Here is a 25,849-nt window from a genome sequence, read left to right as displayed (position 1 = left end):
CTACTTACGCAGTATTACACTGATGCATAAATAGCAGTATTTTATTTACCTGAATCTGGAGACTGAGAATCAGACCCTAAAAAAAAACAAGCAATATCAGTGTGTTAGAAATAAAATAATCAATTGTAAGAATTACAACATTTCCAGTTACAAAACTGCATCTAGTTCCATGTTCCTTGCTCGTAAATAATCAGGGTGTCTTAACATGCAGCTAGGCTCACAGGGTTAATTTCAAAAGGTAGGTTTGCGAAAAGATGACAGTGACTCAGTAGTCAGTGGTGCCAGGATGGATATGTTTGCTTCCATTTATTGTTCTGTTGCCATGACTATGCAGATAAGACTACTGAATTAGATTTCATCAGTGATCTAGTGAACATGTTAAGATCACACCAAAAAATTAAAAAACAGCAGCACATTGTTTCATCAAATTTATTTATTCATTTAGATATTTAAGTCACTGATTAACTAATCGTTTTGAATTCTGGGCTAATTAAAAAGCAAGGCTTTATCTTAGGGAACTTACTGAGAATTACATACCTACATATTTATCTTTACTGTCTTCAATAGATACAATTCCCTTCTTTTACTTAAGTATGTCTCAATATTACTATATCATAGATACTAATGTTTACTGCGCAAGGTCTACAGAAGGCTACAGTGTGCTGTTACTGTTAATTAATCACTACTATTTCAGACAGCCTATTAGAAATAAATATTTGCTTTTTTTTTTTTTTTTTTTTTTTTTTTTTTTTTTTTTTACCCCAGTAAATACTGTGATCGGCTACCATCTAAAATCTAGGTATCTAAATAAATAACATTATTTTAAGATCAGCTGGAAAGGTTTAATTCAAAACCAAGAAAGATGTCTACAGATTGTCAGGATTTTCCTCCCCCTTCACACCAGAATGTGTGAAGCTTTCTTCATCACTTCAAAGCAAACACTGAAACTGACACATACATACTGCCAGCACACAATAGATATGAAATTCTGGTGTTTTCTTGGATTACTTGTAGATGTATCAGTGCTTTTTTTCTTCCCCTGAACAAACTAGAATTATTACCACTCTAAACAAATTAAAAATAACTTATAATGTGCAATAACTTAACCCACTAGGATTATAGTATTATTATTATAGCAACCATCACTAGTTTTAAGTGCAGTGACACAAGACATTAAGAGGCTTAAACAATAAAAAGCTATTAGGATTGCTAAGATATAAGGATGCAATGTTTTCTTGAATCCTTACACAGTAATCCCAATGACCCTCCTACCATCCTTACCCACAGGAAGTTGCAACCAAGTTTTTGATTTGTTTCATAAATTCCATCAGAATTCTTATTCCTGGGGAGTACCCTTATATTATAAAAGACATACAAAACAAAGACTTTATATTGCAACTACTTTCTAGCTCATTCTTTATTCAACTTCCTATATGATACTTGGTGTGAACACTTATGTTCATATTGGTGTAAATTAGTCCACACCACTCAAGATGCTTTAATGATTTGTACTTATGAATAATTGATTCTTAATAAGTAGTGAACTTGGGCAGCTGATACCCATTTCATGTTGCAAAACCAGACAGGTGTACTGCTAAGAAACAGCCCTGTCTCTCTGCTGAACATTCAGCATACTTTTATTGTTTTACACATTTTTAGGAAAAATAGTATCAGAAATATTTTTAAGTTTATCTGACTTCTGATGATCATTTTGCAACAACAACATATTATTTTGAAAGCTGCTTTTAAAGCAAGTTGTAATAAACAAAGTCTATTTTTCATGCTGTATTATTTTATAAAAAGCAAATAAAATGGGAGACATGAGGCCCAAAATATGTATCAAAGTTAATTTTATACATAACTTATTCTTCCTAAGTCTTCCTGTCTATTTATTTTTTTCATTAATGGCTATTGAGCTTTGATAATGATAAATGAAAACTATTTTTTAAAGAGCACTGAGTATTGCAGAGCTTAGTAACAGACCTGTGAGTGGAATAGAAAATACGGTTACCCTTCTTCTCCTTGCAGAGTAATATTGCAGAGACACGTAATGCTATAGAAAGCCATTAAGAAGTAGAATCCCTCTGGTTAGTTGTTATACCTGAGGCCAATAGGTTTGGAGAACTCTGAACCCTCTTCACAGCTGTTAATGTGACAGACATTGCAGCACGTTTGCGAGCACACCCACCGCTATCTGGAAGCACAAAACAATACAGACACAAGCCCCAGACAAAGGAAGCAAGCACATGCAACATATCACAGTGTGAGATAGGCCAAACATACATGAAAATAAACATGCAGTTAGGGAACTGCTTCAGGTATGTGTAAATTTGTGAGTTTCACAGATTAGCAGAATATATAGAATTTCACAAGGTTTAAACAACAATAAACCTCATATAGTATAAACAAAGAATGTAAATATTTAATACTTAATCCACTGTGAAAATACATATGTTCTGTTGCCTGAAAGACTGCTTAATTGTGTCTAATTACTGAAAAAACAAACAAGCAATCAAGTTGAAGGATTAAGCATTCCAGAGTAATAATCAATAATCTGCACTGTAAAATAATTTCATTGTTTGCATTATAAAGACACCATTCATAAAACGTAAGCCTATATTCATTAGCTGACAAAGTACTTGTGTACAGCCCTTCAGATCCTTTAAACTCAAGAAACAAAATTATTAAGGATGGTATGCATTCTTTTTTCTTTGGTTCAATGTCCTTGGTCTCCCTACCCTCCCTCCCTCCTTCTCTCTCTTTAATTTAATGGAAGATAAACACATGTATGTCTGGAACCTAACAATATCCCGAGGGAACGACTTGAAATCTAAATCTGAAATCCCTTTGAACAGCTAGAAGTGTAAAAAATCTTCATTTTGGATCTTGCTTGACTTCTTTCTTTCTTTAGTCTTTGCTCCTCTCTCCCCTGGGGCTGTCATTCTGTTTTTAGTTGCACTTTGTTGTTTTTAGCAGGTGGCTTTCCTACAACTTAGCTTTTCCAACTCCATCATAGTTATAAAAGGTAATAGATATCCTTCCTGATTGTACTTAACTAGAATGCTCTTCAATATTGTCTTTATTTTAATTTTCATATTTGGTATTACTGAAGTTTCATGTAGGCCACGAACTACAACTATGATAGAGGCCCTAATGCTTTTTAGATCTGTGTCCTGAGACACCGAGTTTTATCAAATTATGCTCAAGGAAGGCCTGCAACCTATTAGTGGAAAGTATTTCCTATGACAGCAGTAATTCGAGCCACAGAGACATCTTTAACCCATGTCTCCAAGAGAAGTGAGCTGCTGGTGTTTCTTTCCTCTTTCCAGCATTCCCCCCAAGTAGCAGGGATATGCATGAAGCAGTTGGTAATGCTGACAAGCATCTGAGGCACTGCCCCAAGTGTAAGCGGTTCTACAGAATCACTGCCAGTTCCAAGTCTCAAGGCAAAGGGCCAGCTGATTTCGGGCAGCAACAGTCTAAAGCTATACATTACCTGGAATTAATTATTGGTATTGGACATGGGAAACAAAAACAATGGTTATCAAATCTGCACATTTGTTTTAATTTGCTTACATAAACATAGCATGGCAATGGTAATTAAAATCACATTTTCTATTCTTGTATTATTTTCTCCAAGACATGAAACGGAAGCAATTCCAGGGAGACTTGATGTTGGCATTTGTTCTTACCTGAATCATGGCAGATTTTAACAACATACTTTATTTGATTAATACAAGCTAGCAGGCGAATAATTGTTTTATACTATCACATCTTTTATCCCAAGTGATGCTTTATTTGTGTTTTTCAAGAGCTACCTTCACGAGCAGTCACACACTCAGTTGCACACTCACTCCAGTGGCTGCTGCAGGGACACACTGGTCCTCTGACCCGCGGTCCTGCCCCAGTGGCTGGCAGGCACACCTCCACACACACATGCACGCAGCTCCCCCCCACTGGAACCACTTTGGAAGGAATTTAATAAGACAGGACAGACTGCAATGATCAGGCTCAGGCCACGGCCAGACAAGCATACTGACCAGCAAACTGTTTATGCTTGAGCAGCCCTTTCCAAGCCCTAGCACCTTTATTTTTCCCCAGAGTAGTCCCTCCCCAAATCACCCAAATTCCTCCCTTCCACTGCCTTTAGTTCCTTCCTTAAGCATCTCATAGCAAGTCTTGTGCAATCCTCAGCTGCTTTTTCCCCTGCACTTCCATAATGACTCCTACAACTCCAAGCAGCAAATCCCCTCTTAGTTCAAAGCTCATCTGGAGAGCTGCTCCTGATACCTTATCTTGATGGGCTACAAGCCTGGACCCTAAGGCTGATGCTCTCCTGGAACAGGCTTGAGAAGGGCCCAGACAAGGTGCTTGTTCCTCAGGAGTCCTTAATTTAGGTTCCTGCCTGCCCTTGTGCTCTTCTAGGCTTATGGAGCTAGGCCTTCGATAGTGCTGGGATGCTGCTGTGAGCAGCCTAGTAAGGTATTATTTGGGCTTCCCCTCCTGCTGTTGTCTGAGATCCTTTGTGGGTGTGCAGATGAGCTATTACCACAGAAACCTAACTGATTACCCAGGGGAACCTCCTATTATTTGGTTCTTTGACACTGCTAAATTACAACAAATAATGATTTAAAGAAGTAAAGTTGTAGGAGAACATTTGAACAATCAAGCTGTATAATGTACTTTGGTGATCCAAAAATGGCTTTACAACCTATTCAGGAACTCTGCAGGGACCCAAGAATTTCTATTCTTGTCTCTCAGATGATGTAAGAGATTAGTCTATGTAATGACTTACATTAATAATTTTAACAATTGTAAAATATTTGTGAGCTTCCAGAACTGCAGACTTTTTCACTCTTGGCTGCTCTTTATGTGCCTTGCTTATTGTAAACAGATAACTTAAAATTAGATGCATTTACCAAGAATTATCTTTGTGAAATGCAGCCAGAATATTTATGGATAGACACTAAGAATCTGTTTTAGCCTATTAGCTTGTATCCATTCATAACTCCTCAATGCAATTACTTCTCCCCAACATCAGCTTTGCATGCGTATATGTAGTATGAGCAATAAACACATTTATCCTGTACTGTTACCTGAAGTCAAGTTCATCGATAACTCGGGTTTTCTGTCCTAGTTACTCAAAATGTCCCACCAAGGTAATGACGCTCACCAAATCTGTGAAGTACTTGGAGACTTGTTGATGAAAAGCCCTATATATAGTTTAAATTATTACTCTGTTGATGATTGCTTAGTCTGGGTTTAAAAAGGCACACATTCTATTAGACTACTATTTTTAAATTATGACAGAACTCGAACACCAAGAGCAACTATTAGCCCTTGGTACTTCTCAAAACCTCCGCTGTATCTAATGTCTATTTTCCTGCTTTGGCAAATATGTTTTGTTGCCTTTAGCTGTTGAGTATTCCTTCCTAACATGTGGTACAGAATTAACATCAAATGCTAAAAAATCCCTCCCATATATGGTAGAGTAATAGAAACCAAAGCTCTTCAAAACATTTTCTCTGTAGACAAAAATATCTTCTGCAGGGTTCACTGAGATAGACTGCCAAGTCTGCAGCCACAGGGAACACTGGATTAGAGGAGCTTGCTCTAAGCAGCAGATTGACTTTTTCTTTTTAAAGCTGCATATACACCAGTCTTTGCCACTTGAACAGCTACTGGCATCAAACTAAAGTGAGCATTTATCTGTAGAAGGAATTAATCACAATCCTATTTTAAAACAAGACAGTGGCAAATTAATAGTATCTGATAATTTCTAATTTTGTTGTGCTCAAATCCCTGTTATAAAGCAGTGAAACAGCAAAAAATAAAAAATAAAAGAACCTCTGCATTCACTTATGTTCCAAGAAAACAGAGTCAAAAAAGAGAAATAACTAGACCAGACCTCTGCACAGAATGGCTTCCATCTCAGCCTTAGTAAAGTTACACTTCACCAACAGACACGTATAAAATGTTCACTTTTACGCCCTACTCACTGGATTATTTTTCTTTTTTTACAGTCAGTAAGCAATATACACCAATAGAACTGATATGCACTTTAAAAAAAAAAAAACAGTACCTCCTTCTAGTACAGCATGTAACACGCACATTCATACACAATGTGAAAAAATGTTTTTACTGTTTAAGTGCACAGTAGCTTAAAGATCAGTTTACAGTCATGGTATCTTTAGGAAACTGTACAAGATTTCTGTTGTGTTTGGGTCTTCAGGTCATCTATGTGATCAGAAGACACAATCCACAATAAAAACCATTCAGACATATAGGCTACTTAAATCTCATGTCTATTTCTCTTGAGAATTTGAAGCTTATGATAAATTTTTATATGACAGAACAAAGTCCTACTTCAGGGCTGCAGTAACACAAACTGGTAATTTACATCTCTGACACAAGCCATGTTTTTCAAAGTAGAAGCTATAAAATGACATCTATCATTTTAACCCATATGATTACAATGCAATCATAGTCAAACATCCGATGCTTAGCTGAGCTATTTCTGAAATTACAGGTCTAAGAAGCAAGCAGTATATCAGTGCTACCTTCATTATACAGACTGACACGTTTAGAAAAGAAGTCTTCTCCAAAAATGCAAGAGGGTAGGACACATTTCATAGTATTTCCATAAGTTAAAAGTCTTACAAAAACTTTGTGCCATTCCTGTCCCACTGCCCCAGTTAGGGTCTGGAAGACAACTCAGAACAGCCAAAAGAAATCCCACCCCAACTGAGAAACATTGTTTCTCATGCTTAAAACAGTCCCAAATGTAGTAGGTTTCACCACAGCCAACGTGTTTTAACTTTGTACTAAAAAACATCCTTGTGAGAACCCTGTCCTAGAGAGTTCCACTGATTGAGACAATAGGAAACCAGGGAGCATGGGAGCCAGCAACAGGTTTGGAGAGTAGGGGTTTTTCTACCCTTGTGTTGCAGTTATTCTGCAAAACAGACAGTTCACCTGCAGAGTAAGGGTGACTGCAACTGTAAACTTACACCTGAGGTGAGAGAGCCCAGAATTTCACCAGTCTGCTTTTTAGAGGCCTGTCGCCACTTCCAGAAAAAAAAAAAAAAAAAAAAGCAGCCTTATCTATCGACTTCAATGATTCAGAAACAAAATATTAGTATATTACAGACCATTAGGATAACCTCCTATAGTGTGGAGTATTACATTTCGTCAGTATGTCTACCAAAGAAACTTGAGAGAAAATACAAATCCCTGTAAGTACAATCCTCCTCTGATTGCACAAATGCAGCTAATAATACAGGATAGTTTTTTATACGCCCTTTGATTTAGTGACAGTAGAGAATGGAAACAAAACATTTTTAAACAATGTGCTGTTAGGAAAATGTGATGTTTTAGCATCACTTTTCCAGAACCATTATGCCTTGAAACTACATTTTTTTTTTTTTTTTTTGCATAAAACATACACATACTAAACTGAAACATGTAACTTAAGCACAGAAAGCTAAACATGCATGTATATTTTATGTATCCATATATATATCCATACATACAGAAAGATGTATGAAACTTCATATATGGAACAGAAATGCATATAAGCAGACATACTACTAAAATACCTTGTTTAATTTAAATCCAGCACCGATTAAGATATAATTTATTCATCAAAATTTAAATAAATCTGGTACCTTGTCTGCTTTCTAAACAACACATAAAAGTAAAGAAAAATCTCACAGAAGCAGCATACCTGTGTTCATTTTGACACTGGCGGATTTGCTATAAAAGTCTTCAGATCTCCTGCAGAAAATAAAATGATCTATTAATTTGCACAAAACAAGAATTTGTGGTACAAAATGGCAGCAGGACTTCTCAGAGGAGTGGAGAATCAGTGTGATACAAACGACAGTCCTATTTTAATGTAGCTTTAATTAAATTGGCACTGCTCGTCCTTCCAAAGTTAAAGATGAGCTGTTGCTTCCATTATAAGCTACTCTATTTCCAAGTGTTTAGTATCTCTCTTGCAAACATTTTCTCTGGGATAAAACAAAGAAACAAACAAACAAACAAAAAAGTGATTGATTTTTGGTCTTGAAACTTTAAACTAAAAGTGATTCCTGTACACGAATGTGGAAGTGTTTTTAAAGGCTACTTATAAGCCTTATTTGCCTTCTGTGCAAACGTGGATATAAAGCATAAGCGTTGCTGAATATTTTTTAAGCAGCCAAATTTATCAGGTGTTTTCCATAGGTTTCAAAGCATGAGACATGGCTGTTTTCATCTAGTAACTTAACATGTCTCTACGGACAACACTGATGTTCTTAATGTTGCTCTCTGCATTGCTCTGCACAGAATCAGACAAGTTTTTGCATCCCCAGGAGTCCATTTCAAAAGTCCCAATGGAATCAACAGACAGGGAATCAAGTCATTATATATTTGGTTTCCAAGCACAACATGCTTTTTAATGGTAGTTACTTGCATCAAAATAATGCATCCAAAAACTGAATCACTTATTTATGTATCCCAACTCTATTCAGTTCTTACAAACAAACACGAAAACAACTACAACCGTAGAAGAAGCAGGACATCCTGCATTAACAGGCTACTTGGACCTACTGTTAAAGTTTAGCCACACTATGCAGACTCACAGCAGCAACTCAAACAGTACTTCCATCTACTGCCAGGATATGTTCCTTGGGATCAGAAACTCCTCTGTTCAGCCTCTTTAAGATACTGCAGTAGCATAAAAGGATGAACAATACAGAGGGATGCAGACCGGGTTTCCAAATAAAGGTAAGACCGACAGTATTCTGTGCACTAGCCAATCCCTGCTGTATGGCACATGCGTGCTGCCCACTCTAATGTATTTGAGTGTGTGGGCAGAAATGTCAAAGGCCAAAAAACTGAGGGCTAAAATAATTGTTCTCCCTAGGTGCTGTTCCCATGTCAGGATAAAGCAAATGAAAAATCATGTATTCTTTTAATTTAATAGAGCTTTACAAAATAAAAATAGTCCAATAGAGCTGGGTACTTTAGAAGTAGGAGGGTATGCATGAGTGACCCTTTTGTAATGGAAATCTCAATATACAAATATTTAATACAAGTAAACACAGAATACCAAAATAGAATTTGAGGTCAGCTCAACAGGTGCCCTGAATTACCTGTACCTCTGAACTGACACATAAATTGCCATATTCCCTCGCATTCGTAATGAAGCCAGATTTCCTGCTGCTTGGAAAATTTACTGTTGAGGGATACTTCATCTTACAGTATTTGAAGAAACTACCTGGACTCTGCTGCTATTATTCAAGGTCGGTTTTGTGACAAAAAGGACGCATGATGAAAAACCCTACTTAAATGCTATGGAAATAGCTATCTGGCAATGAATAAAGTTTTAATTACATTCTTTTTATGCTGCAGTTATCAGTAAATTACCAGAGAATTTCTAAAAGACCTTTTAGAAATTAAGGCAAATTACCTCTATTTTGCTCTATTTTTTTTCCCTTTTGATTAATCATATCAGACTGACATTGACTTACATAACAGCTACAGAATTTTCTTAAAGCCTCAAATTCCTACAATGCTTTCAGACTGCTAGAGGAGACACCACTTTCAAGGCTCCTTTATCTTGGAACGTAACTGCTGATGGTACTGCAAGCAAGCCATGAAATGCAACATGATATTTATTTTCAGACCCAACAAGTACAGATCTCTTGGAACACGGTGGTGCCAAAATGATTTCTAGCAGGTGGCTTTGATATATTTACATAAAGCGTGCTCAACTCTTACTCAAGTTTTAACACACAACACTCAGTTTTAGCACTTTGACTTTGCCCTCCTGAGAGTTCTCCTATCAGAGAATGCAGCTTACGCTGCATTGCTGACGCTCAGCAAAGGACTGTACACAAATCACTAACATTTCCACATTAATCTCATTTTGCTAAAGAACAAATGAGCCCTGTATACCTGAAACGCATGCATGTACATAAGGCAATAGAAATTTAGCTCATGCAAATGGAGGGCCTTGCATTTTAACTAGCTGCCAGAGCTCACCTAAAGTTACCTGCAATCCTCTGCTGGCAAAGAGCTAAAATAGCATTCAAATACTTGATACTGGCAGTATGATCCAAATGAATGCAACGAACTTAACAGCCATACCTCTGCAAGCAACTTACTTAACATTGTTTCAGACAATTTTTAATTTTTAAGATTCTTACTTCAAGAAATGAGGGGATGGGAACAAAGGGCTTTGTTTTGTGCTTCTGTTCCTACTTTTCTTCCTGAAACTTGCTCTGTGTGAATGGGTTTTTAGATAGCTCTAATACGTAGCCCTGAGAGAGGCGAGATAAATATTCCTCTGGAAGTATGAGATACTCTTCACGGCCAAAAGGATGCCTAATGATCAGCTAAGTTATTCAGCTCTTAGCAGCTGCAATGGAAGGAATGCCTATAACTATCGTGCAGACACAAAGTGCTACTGGAATGCATCAATTTGCAAAACCAGAGACTGCTGGTTCAGTCACTTAACTCAGGTAGGTTTTTCCACCAAATTCATAGACTCCTTATTTCTTGATAACACCACGAGGGTTATTTCAGCTCAGCAATATTTTGCACTGTGAGCAGTTACTGAAAACACTTGTGGGAATCTCACTACCACCAGCTCTGCTTTCTCTAGAGACCTTGTAGCTAGCTGTGATTGCTTCTTCTGTCCCTGATAAGTTCTGAAGTGCGGGGTACTGCAGGGAGCCGTTCTGTCACCCCTTCTGTTCTACATTTATGTGGAGCTATAAAAAGGGTTAGTGAGAAGAAAAGTCTCTCCACCCTCAGTTTATCCACAGAAGATGCACCTCTTCAGTGCTAGAGGTTTAATTATTGATCAGATGTTAGAGCGCCTATGGCTGTAAGGCAGGAGCTCGACCATCCAACCAAGCATCAACTAAACAAATGTGAGCACATGCTCTGGGAATGAAAGCTTAAATGAGCAGTAACATGTTATTATCCGCTTGCACCTTACTTTCAGGGTCCTGCTCTGGGCCCAGGAACGTAGACAATTTTGAAATGCCAGGCTTGCTAGCTGTGTAGCTAACCAGTGTGCAAACTCCAGAATGCTGGTTGACTTCTTTCTTAAATGGTTTTTATAAATCAGTTGAAGAGCAAGGTGGTAATTTACCTTGTTTGGTATGTTTTGAATTGGAGCATTCAGACTATTGCTGTTTCACTTTCAAATAAGCTAGCAGTTTCTGAATGGATTGTGTCTGAAAATATTCTTGACCTATTCTACTTAATATAGTCAGAGCACGAAGGCACGAAGGAGGCTCAAACAGAAAACATGTATTATGTGCACAATCCCTCTTTCCCAACAAAAGCAGACCCTGCTGTTACATTACAGTATCCTTGGTGCTGAGTACTATGGTAAATTGTGAGTTTGATTGACTGGAACCAACTAAACATGTTCCCCTAGTTATTAAAGGTAACTTTATGAGATGACAGAGACCAACCAGAAAGTGTTAATGGACCAATGGCTTTAAACAGGTTTTAAGTTGCCTATTATTTATCCCTTAAGATACTATAAAAAGCAGGATTAAAATATGCTCTTTTGATCTGGTATTTATATTCATTTTCAAGCAAATTCCAGTATGCACATTTTACAGTTATCATCCTTTGTAATGAATTTCACCCCAAGGACTTTCAGTGAGAGGAGCAATTGGCATACATTACAGAGTGCAGATGGATCATCAGCAGGATAGATTTGTGTGAGATCTGGCTGGAAAATGATCGATTTTCGTTGTCTTAGGTAGCCAGCAGTGCCCATATATTTGGAGGGGACAGAAGATTTTCAGGCTTGCATGAGGAGGAGTGTCAGATGTGCGTTAATGTTCTTTCACAACTTGAGCTACAGGCAGCAATCTACTTGGAAAAATATGTGCACAAGTAAGGAGCCAAATCAATCAGTGATTTTATTCCAAGGACTGTTTATTCATAGTTTAAACATGGTAGGTGATCTACAAACCTTTCATGCATGTATTTATTACCAAGCAAGATTATATATCCTACCGTGCACATAGTTTTAACCCAAATAATTAAGACTGTACAGCATTACTGCTTTTTTCCCTGTAATAGGTCAATGTATTTTATATGCCAATTCATTCACTTAGGCTGAGTCGTAATAAATGTGAGACTGGACAGTGATGTAGAATTTAACCACTGGTAGTGGCACTGAAAGATATAACAGTGCTAAACAATACTTTTCTGATATATGTTTGTATCTAAAACAATCATAACTGTAAGCTCTAGAACATAATGAAGCTGATTATATTATTTCTCTCTATTTTAAAATAAATAGTTTCAAACTTTTAGCCATAGTTGGAGAACTACAACAGTAGGTTCCACTGGAACGTGACAGGCAGGTTGCATGATAGTCAGGAGTAGTCAGTGCAGGATCAGGGAAACCTGGAACTAGAAAAGCTCAGTTTATTTAATCATCTGGGGAGACAAAATACTAGGAGACATGTCTGGGTTGCAAAGATCAATAGCTGGTCTAACTGACTGGAAGAACAAAAGATCTGTGTTGGCACAGATTCTTTCTGAGGTAGGAAAGGGATAGCTAGTTAAACAAAATTTCTCAAGCACTTCAGCAAGGCATGAGTTACATTACAGTTGAAAACAGGTGATTTCTGAGCAGCGTGGAGAGACAGCAGAATGAAGATGGAAGTTGGATTTATGATTTTTTCATAGTTTGCTGGGTTGTAATTGGGGATAAAAACTTGAAGGTATTCCAACTGTTCACAGTATCACTAAAACTGAATTAGGTAGGTATCTAATGTGCAACATAAATCTATTTCTCCTAGCAAATAAAATGCAATCATAATTATTCAAGGCACTGGTGAGATTTCATATTGAAATCCACAAGTGGTTCTAGTTCCCGTGACCAAGAGTTCAAAGAGCAACAGGTACAGGGGAATCTATCACAGGAGCCTATGGCTGATCACACTCTATAAACACATTGAGGGAGTTGACATAACTTGAGGAAGTAGAGGAACAATGTTGGCACAAGAACTGCTATTAACTATTTGTCTTAAACCTAAGTTGGAAATCAGAAGGTAGTTTCTATTCATGGCAGCCATTAAGGTCTGGAGCATTTATCAGGAGTGCTATGGTTAAAATTAAGAACCTGAATTAGGCAAAAATATGTGAAAAATGTGTCTGTCTGATGGAAGGGAAATAAATCTGATGACACTGAACTTCTTTCCAGGCCTTTGACTGTTTTCCTAACAGATTTGTTCTCTGAGAATGCTATAAATGCAAGATGAGGAGAAAATATTATTGTGTTCTTCTTTTCCTCTGACTCTCCATAAAGCAAAGAAAATAAACTAAATACTTGATGGGAGAGGAAAAGCCATGAGAAGATAAAGAAAGATTGCATGTTTTGAAACTGAAGGTTCTTGACAGCAATTTTTGTGGTCATATACAGCATGGGAAGAAAAAAAATAGCAGTTATATTTAAATTGCCATCAGGTTAAAAGTAATTACAATATAAACTTGGACATTTTCTATTATGTTTCTTGAGCACGTAAGTGAAAAACATCCAACCAATGACATTTTGGTTTCCGCTGAGAGATGCAATAAGCTAAGACAACCCCACATTTTTAATACAAGTGACAAACCCGTGGAAAATACCTTTGACACTGAAGAACCCTTACAAATACTCCGTTATGACAGTGGTTTTGAATTGATCTGAATTTCTACTTTCCCTAGGGTTTTAGTTTGCTCATGGAAGTTACAGGGAGCTGATGTACACAAAATGTTCTTCATGTGTAAAGCAGCAGAGAACAGAAGAACAATCGCCTGTATTTTTGTAAGATTGGGATCTGTAGAGAAAGAAGTTGAGACATTTTCTCCTTTTGTAGCATGATTTTTACTAGATGTGTATTTTGACTAGCTGTGTACTAAAAACAAACTAAAACTTTTGCACTTAGCTCTAAATTGATACTTTCTGTCATCTCAAAATACATCTCAGGCACTTCAACATCAAAATATTTTTCTAAAATTTAACTGCAAGTATAAGAAATACAAGATCTCAAACTGCAACAGGAAAAAGGGTGACAAACTTCTGCTTTTATGTTCTGGATCTGCTTAAAGCTCTGCTATTAGAGAATATTTTATTAATAATTCCAGTCTTGTGTTTGCGGTGGTGTGATTTTTTCCCATTATTTTCATGGTTTAAATATATAGAAAAAAAGAAAATTCCTTCTACTTACTGACTTCCATTTTTCTTCAGGCACCTACTGCTGTTTTTAAAATTGTGAATTCCTAGCCTTCAATGGTGGTTATTTTCGTTTCCTGCTTTTGGCTACCTCCTTTGCTGTTGTTTTACAGGAACTTAGTGTTTGTTCAAATTAATTCATTCTGTAGGCTGGAAATGATTTGAGATTACCGTAGGATACCATGCCATTGAAGTAGTTGCGCAGCACATCTGCAAGTGAATATTTTGGGAGGGAGGAAGTTGACTCATTGACTAGAAGAAATCAGGATTTTTTTTTTTTAGGTGATTACGGAGTACCAAAGATCATTCAAAGGATGCAATTTCTTTATGCATGTTTTCATTAAACATATTGTACCTTAACCTACCTGAGGTAAATTTGTGCAGCCTTGTGGAATTCAGTGGAGCTCTGCTAGTTACCTGAATTGTTAATCTAACTGCCAGAATTATTTGATTTTAGTAATACCAAACAGCAGTGATAAATACTACATGTAGAACTGGTATCAAAACAGGACTGCCGGACTACGTATTAAAAATGCCAGAACTTTAAACTTCATTAGATTTCATCAGTGCAGATACATTCTCTTAGTGCAGTAAATTCCTAATGTTTAGCACACTAATTCAAATTTTTACTTTTTTTTTTTTTTTTTTTTTTTTTTTTGCTATTGTGTATGAAAGTATTTGAAGGGAGTCACATTTTCCAAGCTGTAAATCTAGCTGATGACTTCCTTCTGAACAACTTTACTTGACGACTATTTGAGTACAGTCAAGTACTTAAGTATGCCTAAGTTGATGCAAAGTAACTTCAGCATAAGGGTTCACAGACATCATCACAAAACAGACCTTCAGTACAGAGTGCCAGAAACTCAATACCCATCCTCATTTCCTCAGTTAGTCTGGCAGTTCCCTTGTGAGGTAAATCTCAATGTTGCAGATGTACAAACAAGCCTGTCAGATGAGCCAGAGCCCATACAAGTGACAGATTCCTGCTGCAACCTGAAATTTGCATGGTACTTTGAGACTGGTGGTAGAAAGCAGTTCTGTTCACACACAGGTACCCAGAGGAAAGATTTCAGCAGCTGGATTACCAGAACATAGTGGAGTCCACTGTGCCCCCTAGCTCAATACCCTGTTATATGCAACCTGCCCAATCTTCTACCTAGTGGAAGAGGGTACTAGGTAGTGCTAGCAATACACAAACTTTCTAGATCACACTTTGGAGTGATATGGAAAATACTGATAGAAAAGAGGTCTTATTAGGACATGCCAATTATTTCACCATGATCAAATACCCTAGTTTTACTAAATGCAGTACTTAACATATGTACCCAGAATTCATGTCACTGTCAATCTTTTTAGATATTCTTTAGAATTTCACCTCAAATTTTTTATTTCCCAGAAGATCCAAATCAAACAGGCATTATCCAACTAATTCTCCATCTTTCTCAAAACACACAAACTCCAGATAATATTACAACTATGTTTCTGCTTAAAATACATAATGTGAAGGTTAAATGTGGATTCATTAGCCTTCCATAACTAGCAGACATGTCAAGCATTAGCAAATTTTACTTTCATTGTTCATTTTCTGGACTTTGCTAATTACTGGTCACTCGAATGCTTCAAATATTATTAATTTCTATGTTTATACAGTATGACACACAATGTGTTCCTGCTCCTTTCTGCTAGATGCATAACATGTAAGAATGACTAAACATGCCTAAATCTCCACCTAAGTATAATTCTTTCCAATATGTATTTTTTCCATGAGTCAACACCACTCCCACTAGAATCGGTGGAAACAGTGTTCATTCATGAAACAAAAATTCTTTCCTGTTTTCTTCCATTGTTTTTGCCTTTTAAAGTTAAAAATATGCTTCTCTGAACTGCTGTAAGGTAATGTTACATCTATTTAACAGAACTAGACCAATGTGTGGAGTGCTATAAGATTCCATAAGATATACTTAAGTATGCTGAAGCAACAAGATTTAGTTCTGATCTTTTTGTAATATGCTCATAAAGACAAATATATATATATATATATATATATATATATATATATATATATATATATGTAATGGGAAAGATTAAGATGATATATCTTAAAAAATAAGCAGGATGAAAATATTCCAGTGAATAAGTTCAATAGATCACACTGCAAAACCAGTGCTTCTATTAAGTATTTGAAACTTACGGCCAATTTTGGCAAAGTTTGAGAGAGCCAGAAGTCTCAAACAAATCACGGGCTTACATGTTCTAAGAGCAATTCCCATGAAGAATATCGATATTATCAAAGCCAAATGAGTGGTATACCCTAGCATTATTAGATACAAATGAATTATTAGATACAAATGAATCATATTGGAAGGCAGAATTTTGAGTTGTGTGTGGATAGTTGCACATACCTTATGACCTCAGACACAAAACATGGGGGAAAAAAAAAAAGAGACTTGTTAGATACCAGGTAATCTTCAGAAATTACCAAGGAATAGATTTCTGTTGTCTGAAAAGGTGAAGACGTGAACCAAAGACATGAAGACATTCATGTCAACGTTCCACCTGGATTCTCTGATGAGCACAGAGCAGCTTCGGTGTGATTCATTGCCAAAAAGGTTGTCTACATTATCAAGCAGCTGTCAAGATCTACGGCAAAAAAGCAGGTTAAGTGTTGGAGGGTGACATCCACAGAGGGACTTGACTTCAGATCAGCTATAGTCTGGCCCTGGGGACTGGGTGCCTTTCAGTGTTGGAAGCATGCCAGGCCCTCTCCCTGAGCCCATCTTCCAGTGTAGCTTTGTTGGTGTGTATCCTGGTCTACTTTGTGAACCAAATAGCTGTAAAATGTGAAATGATCACAATGTTTTAGCTTGGGGTGAGGAGCACAGCTGTGAAGCAAAAGGTAGAGTAGATTTATTCACTGTTGATCTGAAAACACATAAGGTTTCTTAGGTTTTGCTGCTCAAGGAACTAGTCGCGTGATAGCCTTTCAATCTGCACAGTGACATCTATCAGACTAATGGCAGAAAGATCAAGTAACAGTTAAGTAGCACTGAGCTTAAAGACAAGACTCATCAAGAGTCACAGCTGGCTTTTGGAACAATGATTTCTTTCAGCTTCTGTTAATGTTCAGACTAAATGACTCAGCATTTAGATGCTTCAAAGTACCTCAGAAGCTATAAACTTGTATCTTCCCTCCACGCTGTAGCAACTGCCTTATACCCTGCTGTTTGTATCATTAACTCTTACTATGTTTGGCTGCTTCTGAAGAGTCTCAGCTCTCCTTAGCATAACTGTGGTCCCATTAGAGACTTAACTGTTTACACAAAAAAAATATTCAACAGCAGTAATACTGTGTGCTCCCAAAACACAGAAAAACTCATGCACAACACATGAAAAACAGATCAGCTTTTCAACCTGTTTGTATGTTTTGCTGATACTAATATTTTCCACTTTCCCAGGGTGCACTATCATCATTTTTCATTTAAAATATTTTTGCCTCCTTTCCCCACAGAATACACACCAAATAACGTACCTTCTACTGTTTATGCACTGCATTGCTAGCTGATCAAGGGAAGTGACTGTCCTCTACTCTGTGCTGGCCTCACCTTGAGTACTGTTTGGTTTTGGGTGCCAAAATATAAGGACATAAAACTGTTAGAGAGTGTCCAAAGGAGGGCTACAAACATGGTGAAGGGTCTAGAGGGCAAGACATGTGAGGAGTGGCTGAGGTCCCTTGGTTTGTTCAGCCCCAAGCAGAGCCAGCTGAGGGGAGGCCTCATGGCGGCCTGCAGCTCCCTCACGAGGGGAGCGGAGGGGCAGGCGCTGAGCTCTGCTCTCTGGGGACAGCAACAGGACCCGAGGGAACGGCATGGAGCTGGGACAGGGGAGGGTCAGGATGGGTGTTAGGGAGAGGTTTTGCAACCAGAGGGTGGTCGGGCACTGGGACAGGCTCCCCAGGGCAGTGGGCAAGGCACTGAGTCTGATGGAGTTCAAGAAGTGTTTGGACAATGCTCTCAGACACAGGGTCTGATTTTTGGGTAGTCCTGTGTGGAGCCAGGAGTTGATGCTCCTCATTGGTCCCTTCCAACTTGGGATATTCTAAGATTTTATTGTTTACAACACTAGTACAGCACTGTACTAGTGTATTGTACTACACTGTAGTGTAGTGGTACTAGCACTGTACCACTGACTGCTTTCATACCTAATGAAGTCCAACTTGCTTGGATAAAACAACAACAACAAAAAAGCTACAACCCTTCCTAGTATAAATAGACAAAGAAAGCAAAGAAAGAACTACCAACAAGTGCAACTGTAACTATTTAAACTCACATTCTTAAGAATTGTTAATACCAATTAACAATTGGTAATTAACCAATTAGCTGCTAACTGAATTTCCAAACTTCTAGAAGTTTGATTAATTTTTAAAGATTGGATGCTCATCTTTCTCTGTCTGAATTCCTTGTTGCCCACCAGCACACTTAAGATGTCTGCTATTTAACTCATCCTTTACTGATCCTAGAGCAAGTCAGAAACAGCATAACATTAAAATTCACAGCTCAAACAAAACTATGAGAAAAGGCATACAAAATGCTCAGTCTTCACTAGGAAAGAAAATAATTTTTGAATTGGGAAAGAAACTACAGTATTTGACAGAAACATCTGGAAATAGAACAAGCAAGCACAGGAGAAAACTGACTAAGATACTGCCTGGTATCTGAGGGGCTAACAAAAGACTGAAATGCAAATATGAATCTACAAATAACTACGAATACACTTAAGAATATGGAGGAAAAACATAATATTTCTTCTCCACATGCCTTTCATGTAATTGCACCATGAAATTATACTAAATTGTCAATGCATTTTATTAGGAGACATTCCCACTACTGGCAATTTTAATTCCAAAGTTAGACTGCTCTGTCATTCTAGAGAAATTCAGGGATCACAGCAGGTTCTCATCATGAAGCAGGAGTTACTGAGGTGTCCTGGAAAACCTGAGCACCTTGGAAAAAAAAAAAAAAAAGGCTTTGAAAGGGAAATGGAATCTATCTATAGAGCAAGAGAGAGACTGGCAGTCCCTTGACTGATAGTTATCAAAACCTGTTGCTGAAAACAACTCATGGGAAAAGGTCTTGTCTTCTCAGAACTGTCCAGTGACCCACTAAGCAAAAGACCAAAAAAACAAAGGATGTTTATGTTCCCATTTGCTGTAAGTTGAGATCTGTTTATGGAGGAGGTTTCATGAAATGGTTGCACTATTAAACTTACAGCCACTCTTAAGTAGATACAATTTCACATGCCAATGAAATCTACTTGTATACCTAAAAAAATAAAATAAAATAAAATAAAAAATCAATACTGGACCAGTTTATTTTTATGAATTCCAGTCATTCTTCTGTCATTTTAACTTTTTAGGGACATTTCAAGGACAGAACTGGGATATTTTGTCAAGCAGTCTTACATGGTCCAAGGCTCCTTTTGGCCAGGTACCATATGGTATAGCAGATTATCCCCTATAACAAAGCACTATCATGCATTTCACATTTGTGAGCTTCGCTTGCTCTTGCCCCTGTGTTTGTCACTTTAGGAGAGGGAATGTCTCCACTCAGCTGTTTCCACAGACATACTAAGATGGGATCCCAGTCTCTGCTAAGATGCAGGCATTCCCAAGTGGGTAGAGGCTGCCTTCCACTAACATGAATCACCATTGATTCCCTCCATTTTTGTTTTTACCTTCATCTATTTCTTTTTCATTTTGGAGTATAAATTCTTGGGAAAGGATGATAACTTATGTTTGTCTCTACGTCTTATAGGCAATGGGGTTTCCTATAGGAAACAACATTGTTACGAGATTTCAAAAGATCAGCTAAAGAGATTACTTAGCCAGAAAACATGAATTCCAGATAGTTGCAGTGATGGTCAATAAAATAATAAAGAAGAAAACCAGCAAAATACAGACTTTTTTTTTCCCCTAAATGTTCATCAAATACAAAGGAAATATCTGAAGTTTCATTACGCATACCTACCCATTGCTTTGATCACTGGACAAATAGTAGCTGCTAAAACCAATCAGCTGCTAAGAGAAGGCATTAAATAATTGATAATAAACTCACTGCAAAATTCTACAACCACAAAACTCTACCTACACTGTTGAAATAAAATTTAAGTATAAACAAAATTTTGAAACTAGTAGTTCCCAAGATTATTACTATTACAGTTCCAAGTAATAGCTATACAATATAAGGTTTCTATCATATAAATGGTTATCCACAAAACCAAATATTTGTTATCTATTATACTTTATGAAGTTCATATTTTCTGCCTGCAAGTAACATCCATTTCTGTAAGTGCCAAATTTATATTTATCAAATTTGGCTTCATTAATCAAATGATTCATTTTTCCCCTCTCAGTTCTCTGAATAACAGGACAATATATATATATATATACACACACACACACTAACGGGTTAAATACTAAATTATTTAAATATTTTATCATTAATAATGCTACTTTATTATGCCTTGCCCAGTTCATGCTTTTATATGTACCTTATCTAAATGTATTACTCTAGTATCTGATTTTCCAGTTTGAGAATAAAACATTATCATGTGACACTCACTCTTGCTATTCTTACTGTTCTTAAATGAGAAAGAAACCACTCAGTGCATTGGTTCAGCATTCCAGACAGTGAAGGTCAGAGACAAGATCATCCCTTATCAACACAAGATTGCCTCTTCTCAGTTCTGACTCTAAAATAACAATAGGTTGAATAACAAATCATTCTATCAGTCATGACGAAGACATAATAACCTCCAGAATATTTAAATGGAATTTTCATTCAGCTCAAAGAGGACTTAATTGCACTGACCACACACATTCTGCAGAACAAAAAGACTTGTCTCTAAGGAATACTTGTAAGTCTTTTTTTTTTTTTTTTTTTTGGAACCAAGAATAACCCTCAGTATTTTCTAGTGAGAAAAAACATATGTAGAACATGCTTGCACATATAAACATATGCCCGTATCTTTCAATCTACACATACACGTAACAATTAAAAAGCTGTAATTTAGAAATTGTAACAGTATAACATAAAACTTCTGATTGCTTTAAAAAAAATAATTTGCCTGTGTATAAAAAGAATGATGTTCTTCTTGTAAGAAGCTATGCAATGGTTGACTTAATAATGGTAGATCAGCACGGAGCCCTGAACCTCATTTATAAGTTAATTTTTCTTGAGGCTTGCCTTGAGCATTGATCATTGGAACAGCTATGTGTTTCACCACAGCAATTTTGGCTCAGAAAACTATAGTATCCCCACTGAAGCAAAAGACAGACTGAAGATGAAAACAATTTCAGTAACTTTGGGTAAATGAATTGAAGATACTTCGGGTCCAGTTTATCAGAAAACTATTGCATCCCATAAGGAGATCCAGCTTGGGCTGTGGACAAGGCCACAGCTTTGCAGAAACAATAGTATATAAAAATATTGCAGTAACTGCATCCACAGAGAGGGGATAAACTGAAGCAGCTTTAATTCTGGCATTTCAAACCCTAAGACTTCATAACAGTAATGCAAGCCTTTCTTGGGATCACTGCAACACCTTCTAGGTGTCTTTTTTCCTCCTGAAATAAGGAAGAGGAAACATGGGAGTTGCATTATCTGATCCCCACAGATACCTGAATCACTTCTCTATAAACATGAGACAAACCTCCATCTTTTTGCTTGCTAACAAAGTTAGGCAACTACAATAAACTTTCAGCTCAAATTCTCAGCCATTCCTTCCTAGCCAATCTTATCTTTGTGTGTCGAACTTGCTTAAATGCCAATTTTCCCATCACCACCCTTCAAACCCAGCTCCCCCTTCCTCTGCCAGCAGCAATTTGTCTCAGTCTAGTGCTCTCATTCCCTCGGTCTTCAAGCCTGGCAGCTTTTCCCCTTCAAGTCTGGTCTATAGGGGGGTCTTAAGGATCAGCAAACACTGTCACCTTAGTTTCAGCTAGCTCTAGCATTCACTGCAGTTGCAGTTACATGAATAATTCCACTCATTCCCTATACTACCCTTGGCACTCAGAAGCATTCAATACTCAGTTCTGTTCATGTGCAATGAGAATGAATCTCCAGATATTCTGACTTCACTAAATCTCTACTGAGCATCTGCAAGCACATCTTTCAGAGGCACACAGTTTTTGGAAAGGGAGGTAAAAGTCACATTCCTAACAAAGCCATCTTGAAGTTTACATCTGTATTCCAGCCAATGAGATCCTAAACTTGCTAAATTATAGGTCACCAGAATTTTTAATGTGAGCAAAATAACTACATTGTAGTATGCCCCACCTTCTTGCCAAACACCTCTGACCAGGATATGCTGAATTACTTCATTAATAATTGGTACTACCAGTCTACTCCAACCAGTTCACAGGGTTTAATAATGCAGTTTCAAACAAGCCGTTTGCATATTTTTGAGTCTTAAGAACAAGTTTCTTTCAATTGTATCATGGTACTGTTGCTTGTTTTGCCTTCTAAACAAGCTAGTGAAACTTTGCCAATGCTACATCCCCGGGAGCCCTGAAGCTAACAGGAATCCTCTATTGACTCTTTGGTGGGTTTAGCACTGGTCTTCAATGTAACGTGACTTCAAGGTTATCAGATGTACCTGCAGCAGTAGCAGTTGCTCTAACCCTGCCACAAGTGCTATTCAGAGCTACATTGTTCTGCATTGTAAGCATCACTCAACTAATTCATGGAGTGCTAGCACACGAGATGGTATCTGTTTCAGGAAAACGTGTAGATCAGTTACATGCCTTGCTATTATACCAGCTATTTAACCTCGCTGAGTGCAGTGTGAATAACAAGGAGGATAGATAATGTAAGGGAGCAACACAGAATGTTTTCCTTCACAAACTACACCTCGGTTTACTTAACAATTATTAAAATTATGTCCTCAAATTAATATGCTGCATATGATGTTCTAACACTACTTTTACAGCATTTTTTTAAAATTGGCAACAGGAGCAGCATTCCCTTAGCAGATGTTCTCAGTTCCCACACACTTAATTATAGTTTATAACTACAATCGCCTACCATACAGTGCACTGCAATGTGTCATTTTAAAAGCCCCTGTTACTTGCTCATTAAATTTCACTACTACTTAGAGCACCAGTGATTTCAGCTGCATGCCAACCCACACCCACATGACAAGGAAATAGGCCTCAACTTTAACACATATTTCACACAAGTCTGTACAAGCTACCATAGTGTCCAACTGGTCATTACAGTAAATCACATTCCATGATTTTAATTAACACATTGGTTGTTAAGTGGCATCATGAGTTAGAGTATTTTTTCCTTTATAGAGCTATTTCAAATAGCTTGAAAAATAGAAACTTAACTGTAAACAAATTAAACAACTATCAACAAATTAGACTCAGAAAGATGAATAATTTTTTTGTACTTTTTCCAGGTTACAAGTAGTGAATGATTTTTATTATTTTTTTTTTTTAAATCAGTTTACTTGCCTAAAACAAACCATAAATTCTTATCTGCAAAAAAAAATCAGCATTAGAGTTGCATATCACAAACAAAACAGTCAATAGACGACACACAGAGAACAGTGAACTGCACAACACATCTGTAGGCTGGGACCATGACCCCTTCTGTTGTTTTCATCCCTCAGCTGGATGTAAATAGGGAATTTTGAACACGATTCTGTAGCCTGCCTCTATAATGACAGTTTGACACCTTCTTTCAGGCTAGCCATGTGAAAAAAAAAATAAAAAAAAACAAACAAGTATTTCAACAGGAAGGCATGCTGTGTCATGCAACAGCTTTCTGAAGTGCTCCCCAGCACTGACATTACAGAGGCACTCAAGCAGCAGCCCAGTGATCACAGTGCAACACAGTGCAGCAACTTTAGTTCTGAATTTTCTGCAGACAGAAGAGAAATGCAAAGACCTGTAGAGACGAATGATCACATTTACTCCCAGGAGTGTTAAGAGTAAAAATTTACTGAATCCAATAGGATATTAAATTCAAGTGAAAGTGAGATGACTGGAAGGAGGATGACTTGAGGAAAAAGGCAAGTGCAAGGAAAGCTTTTGGGTAAAATTTCCAATATATTGCAAATTGTGGTCTTATAGAGATTAGTAAATCATTAAGCATCTTTTAAAAATCTATGGGCTACATATATGAAAATATGGTAACTTCAGTATGTTCCGTATCTTCTTTTTATGACTTTGCATTTAGTAGCAACATTATTTAGAATTCTGCTATTTCTCAATCATTCAATTCTATAAATGCATTTTTGAAATTTACTTGCATTTATAAATAAACATTCACACGAAGAAAGATCTGTATGGAAGATGGATAGAGAAGTAAGTTTCTCCCTCATTTGTATTTTAAACTTCTCTGGACCCTAGGTGAAATACAACTGCAGGACAGATTCTGTTGGTAGACTGAAGAATTGATTCATATACTGTCAGCAAAAGACAGTAATAAAAAAATACTGTCATGCGTAGAGAATACACATGTTGCCCTTGAAAAGATACAGCAGAGAATCTGGAGAACTTGGGGTTCTCTGCCTTGTATTATGTAAATGAAGGCAACATCAGCCAAGACTACCTAGAACCTACAAGAATGAAAAGCAGGCATTCTCAAGAATGACAGCTTCATGAAATGCTCTAGTGATCGGGTCAGTGAATTTATTGTACATGCTGAACTTGCAGAAAGTGAACCAGTCACCATTAATCCATAAATTTATTAAGGGCACCAAGTAAAGTTCAATAAATTGTTTTCATGAAACACAGTCCTTATGCAAGCAAATCCTTCCTCTTGCTTATGATAGCATTTATTTAGCACCAGTTGAAGATGTTTGGGTTTCTTACTCATTCTCGCAATAAGAAATTCTGCAATTCTCAAAAGTCACATTAAAGAACACTCCATCACCGGACACAGTATTAGATACTGATAAACCCTCTGTGGATGTCTAAGGCAAGCTATAAGCTTGATCTATACTCTACTGCAAGATTGCTCCGTACTGATTTCAGCTGAGGGACATCAGCATAAACAAGGAGTAGAAGATAAGGCCTTACAAATTTATCAGCAATGAATTATTGACTGGGGCCACACCATCCAAAACACATTGAATTTCTCAAAAAAAAAAAAAAAAAAAAAAAAAAAAAAAAAAAAAAAAGCAAATGCTTCTGAATCTTGAGTGAACTGGAGCTGCAGCTCTACCAAGAATGGGTATCTGCTCCTGCCTTTGGCACTCCAATTATATATTGAGCATCCGACTGCCTCTCACGGCCTCACTGCTGGCTGGAAAATACTGATTACTCTTAATCATCAAGAAAGGCAAAAATATGTACCTCAGTTATATCCTCCATCACAATTCACACAGAATCACAGAATCATCTAGGTTGGAAAAGACCTCCAAGATCACCTAGTCCAGCCTCTGACCTAACACTAACAAATCCTCCACTAAACCATATCACTAAGTTCTACATCTAAAGGTCTTTTAAAGACCTCCAGGGATGGTGACTCAACCACTTCCCTGGACAACCTATTCCAATGACTAACAACCTGTAACTATGGAATAAAGCCAGCTATCACACAC

The 25,849-nt window shown here is 37.2% G+C and overlaps 1 protein-coding gene across 10 annotated transcripts in view; it reads right to left on the bottom strand.

The window, feature by feature from the left end:
* SORBS2 (sorbin and SH3 domain containing 2) overlaps window positions 1–25,849 on the bottom strand; it is a 132,309-nt gene that overhangs the window by 72,267 nt on the left and 34,193 nt on the right. For 8 of the 10 annotated variants that reach the window (XM_032186143.1, XM_032186138.1, XM_032186139.1 and 5 more), the window contains exons 1-3: window positions 7,727–7,768; window positions 2,102–2,194; window positions 50–76 (exon numbers count right to left, since the gene is read on the bottom strand). In XM_032186143.1, coding sequence (XP_032042034.1) covers window positions 50–76; window positions 2,102–2,194; window positions 7,727–7,736 — 130 coding nt within the window. In that variant the 5' untranslated portion in view covers window positions 7,737–7,768. Of the gene's footprint in view, window positions 1–49; window positions 77–2,101; window positions 2,195–7,726; window positions 7,777–25,849 lie in introns of those variants that run through there. The other 2 variants (XM_032186140.1, XM_032186146.1) reach the window with 2 other exon arrangements.

This window comes from Aythya fuligula, chromosome 4, assembly GCF_009819795.1.
Source record: "Aythya fuligula isolate bAytFul2 chromosome 4, bAytFul2.pri, whole genome shotgun sequence".
NCBI lineage: Eukaryota > Metazoa > Chordata > Aves > Anseriformes > Anatidae > Aythya > Aythya fuligula.
Note: the sequence above shows the minus strand (reverse complement) of the source record. Positions and strands in the feature narration are given on the sequence as shown.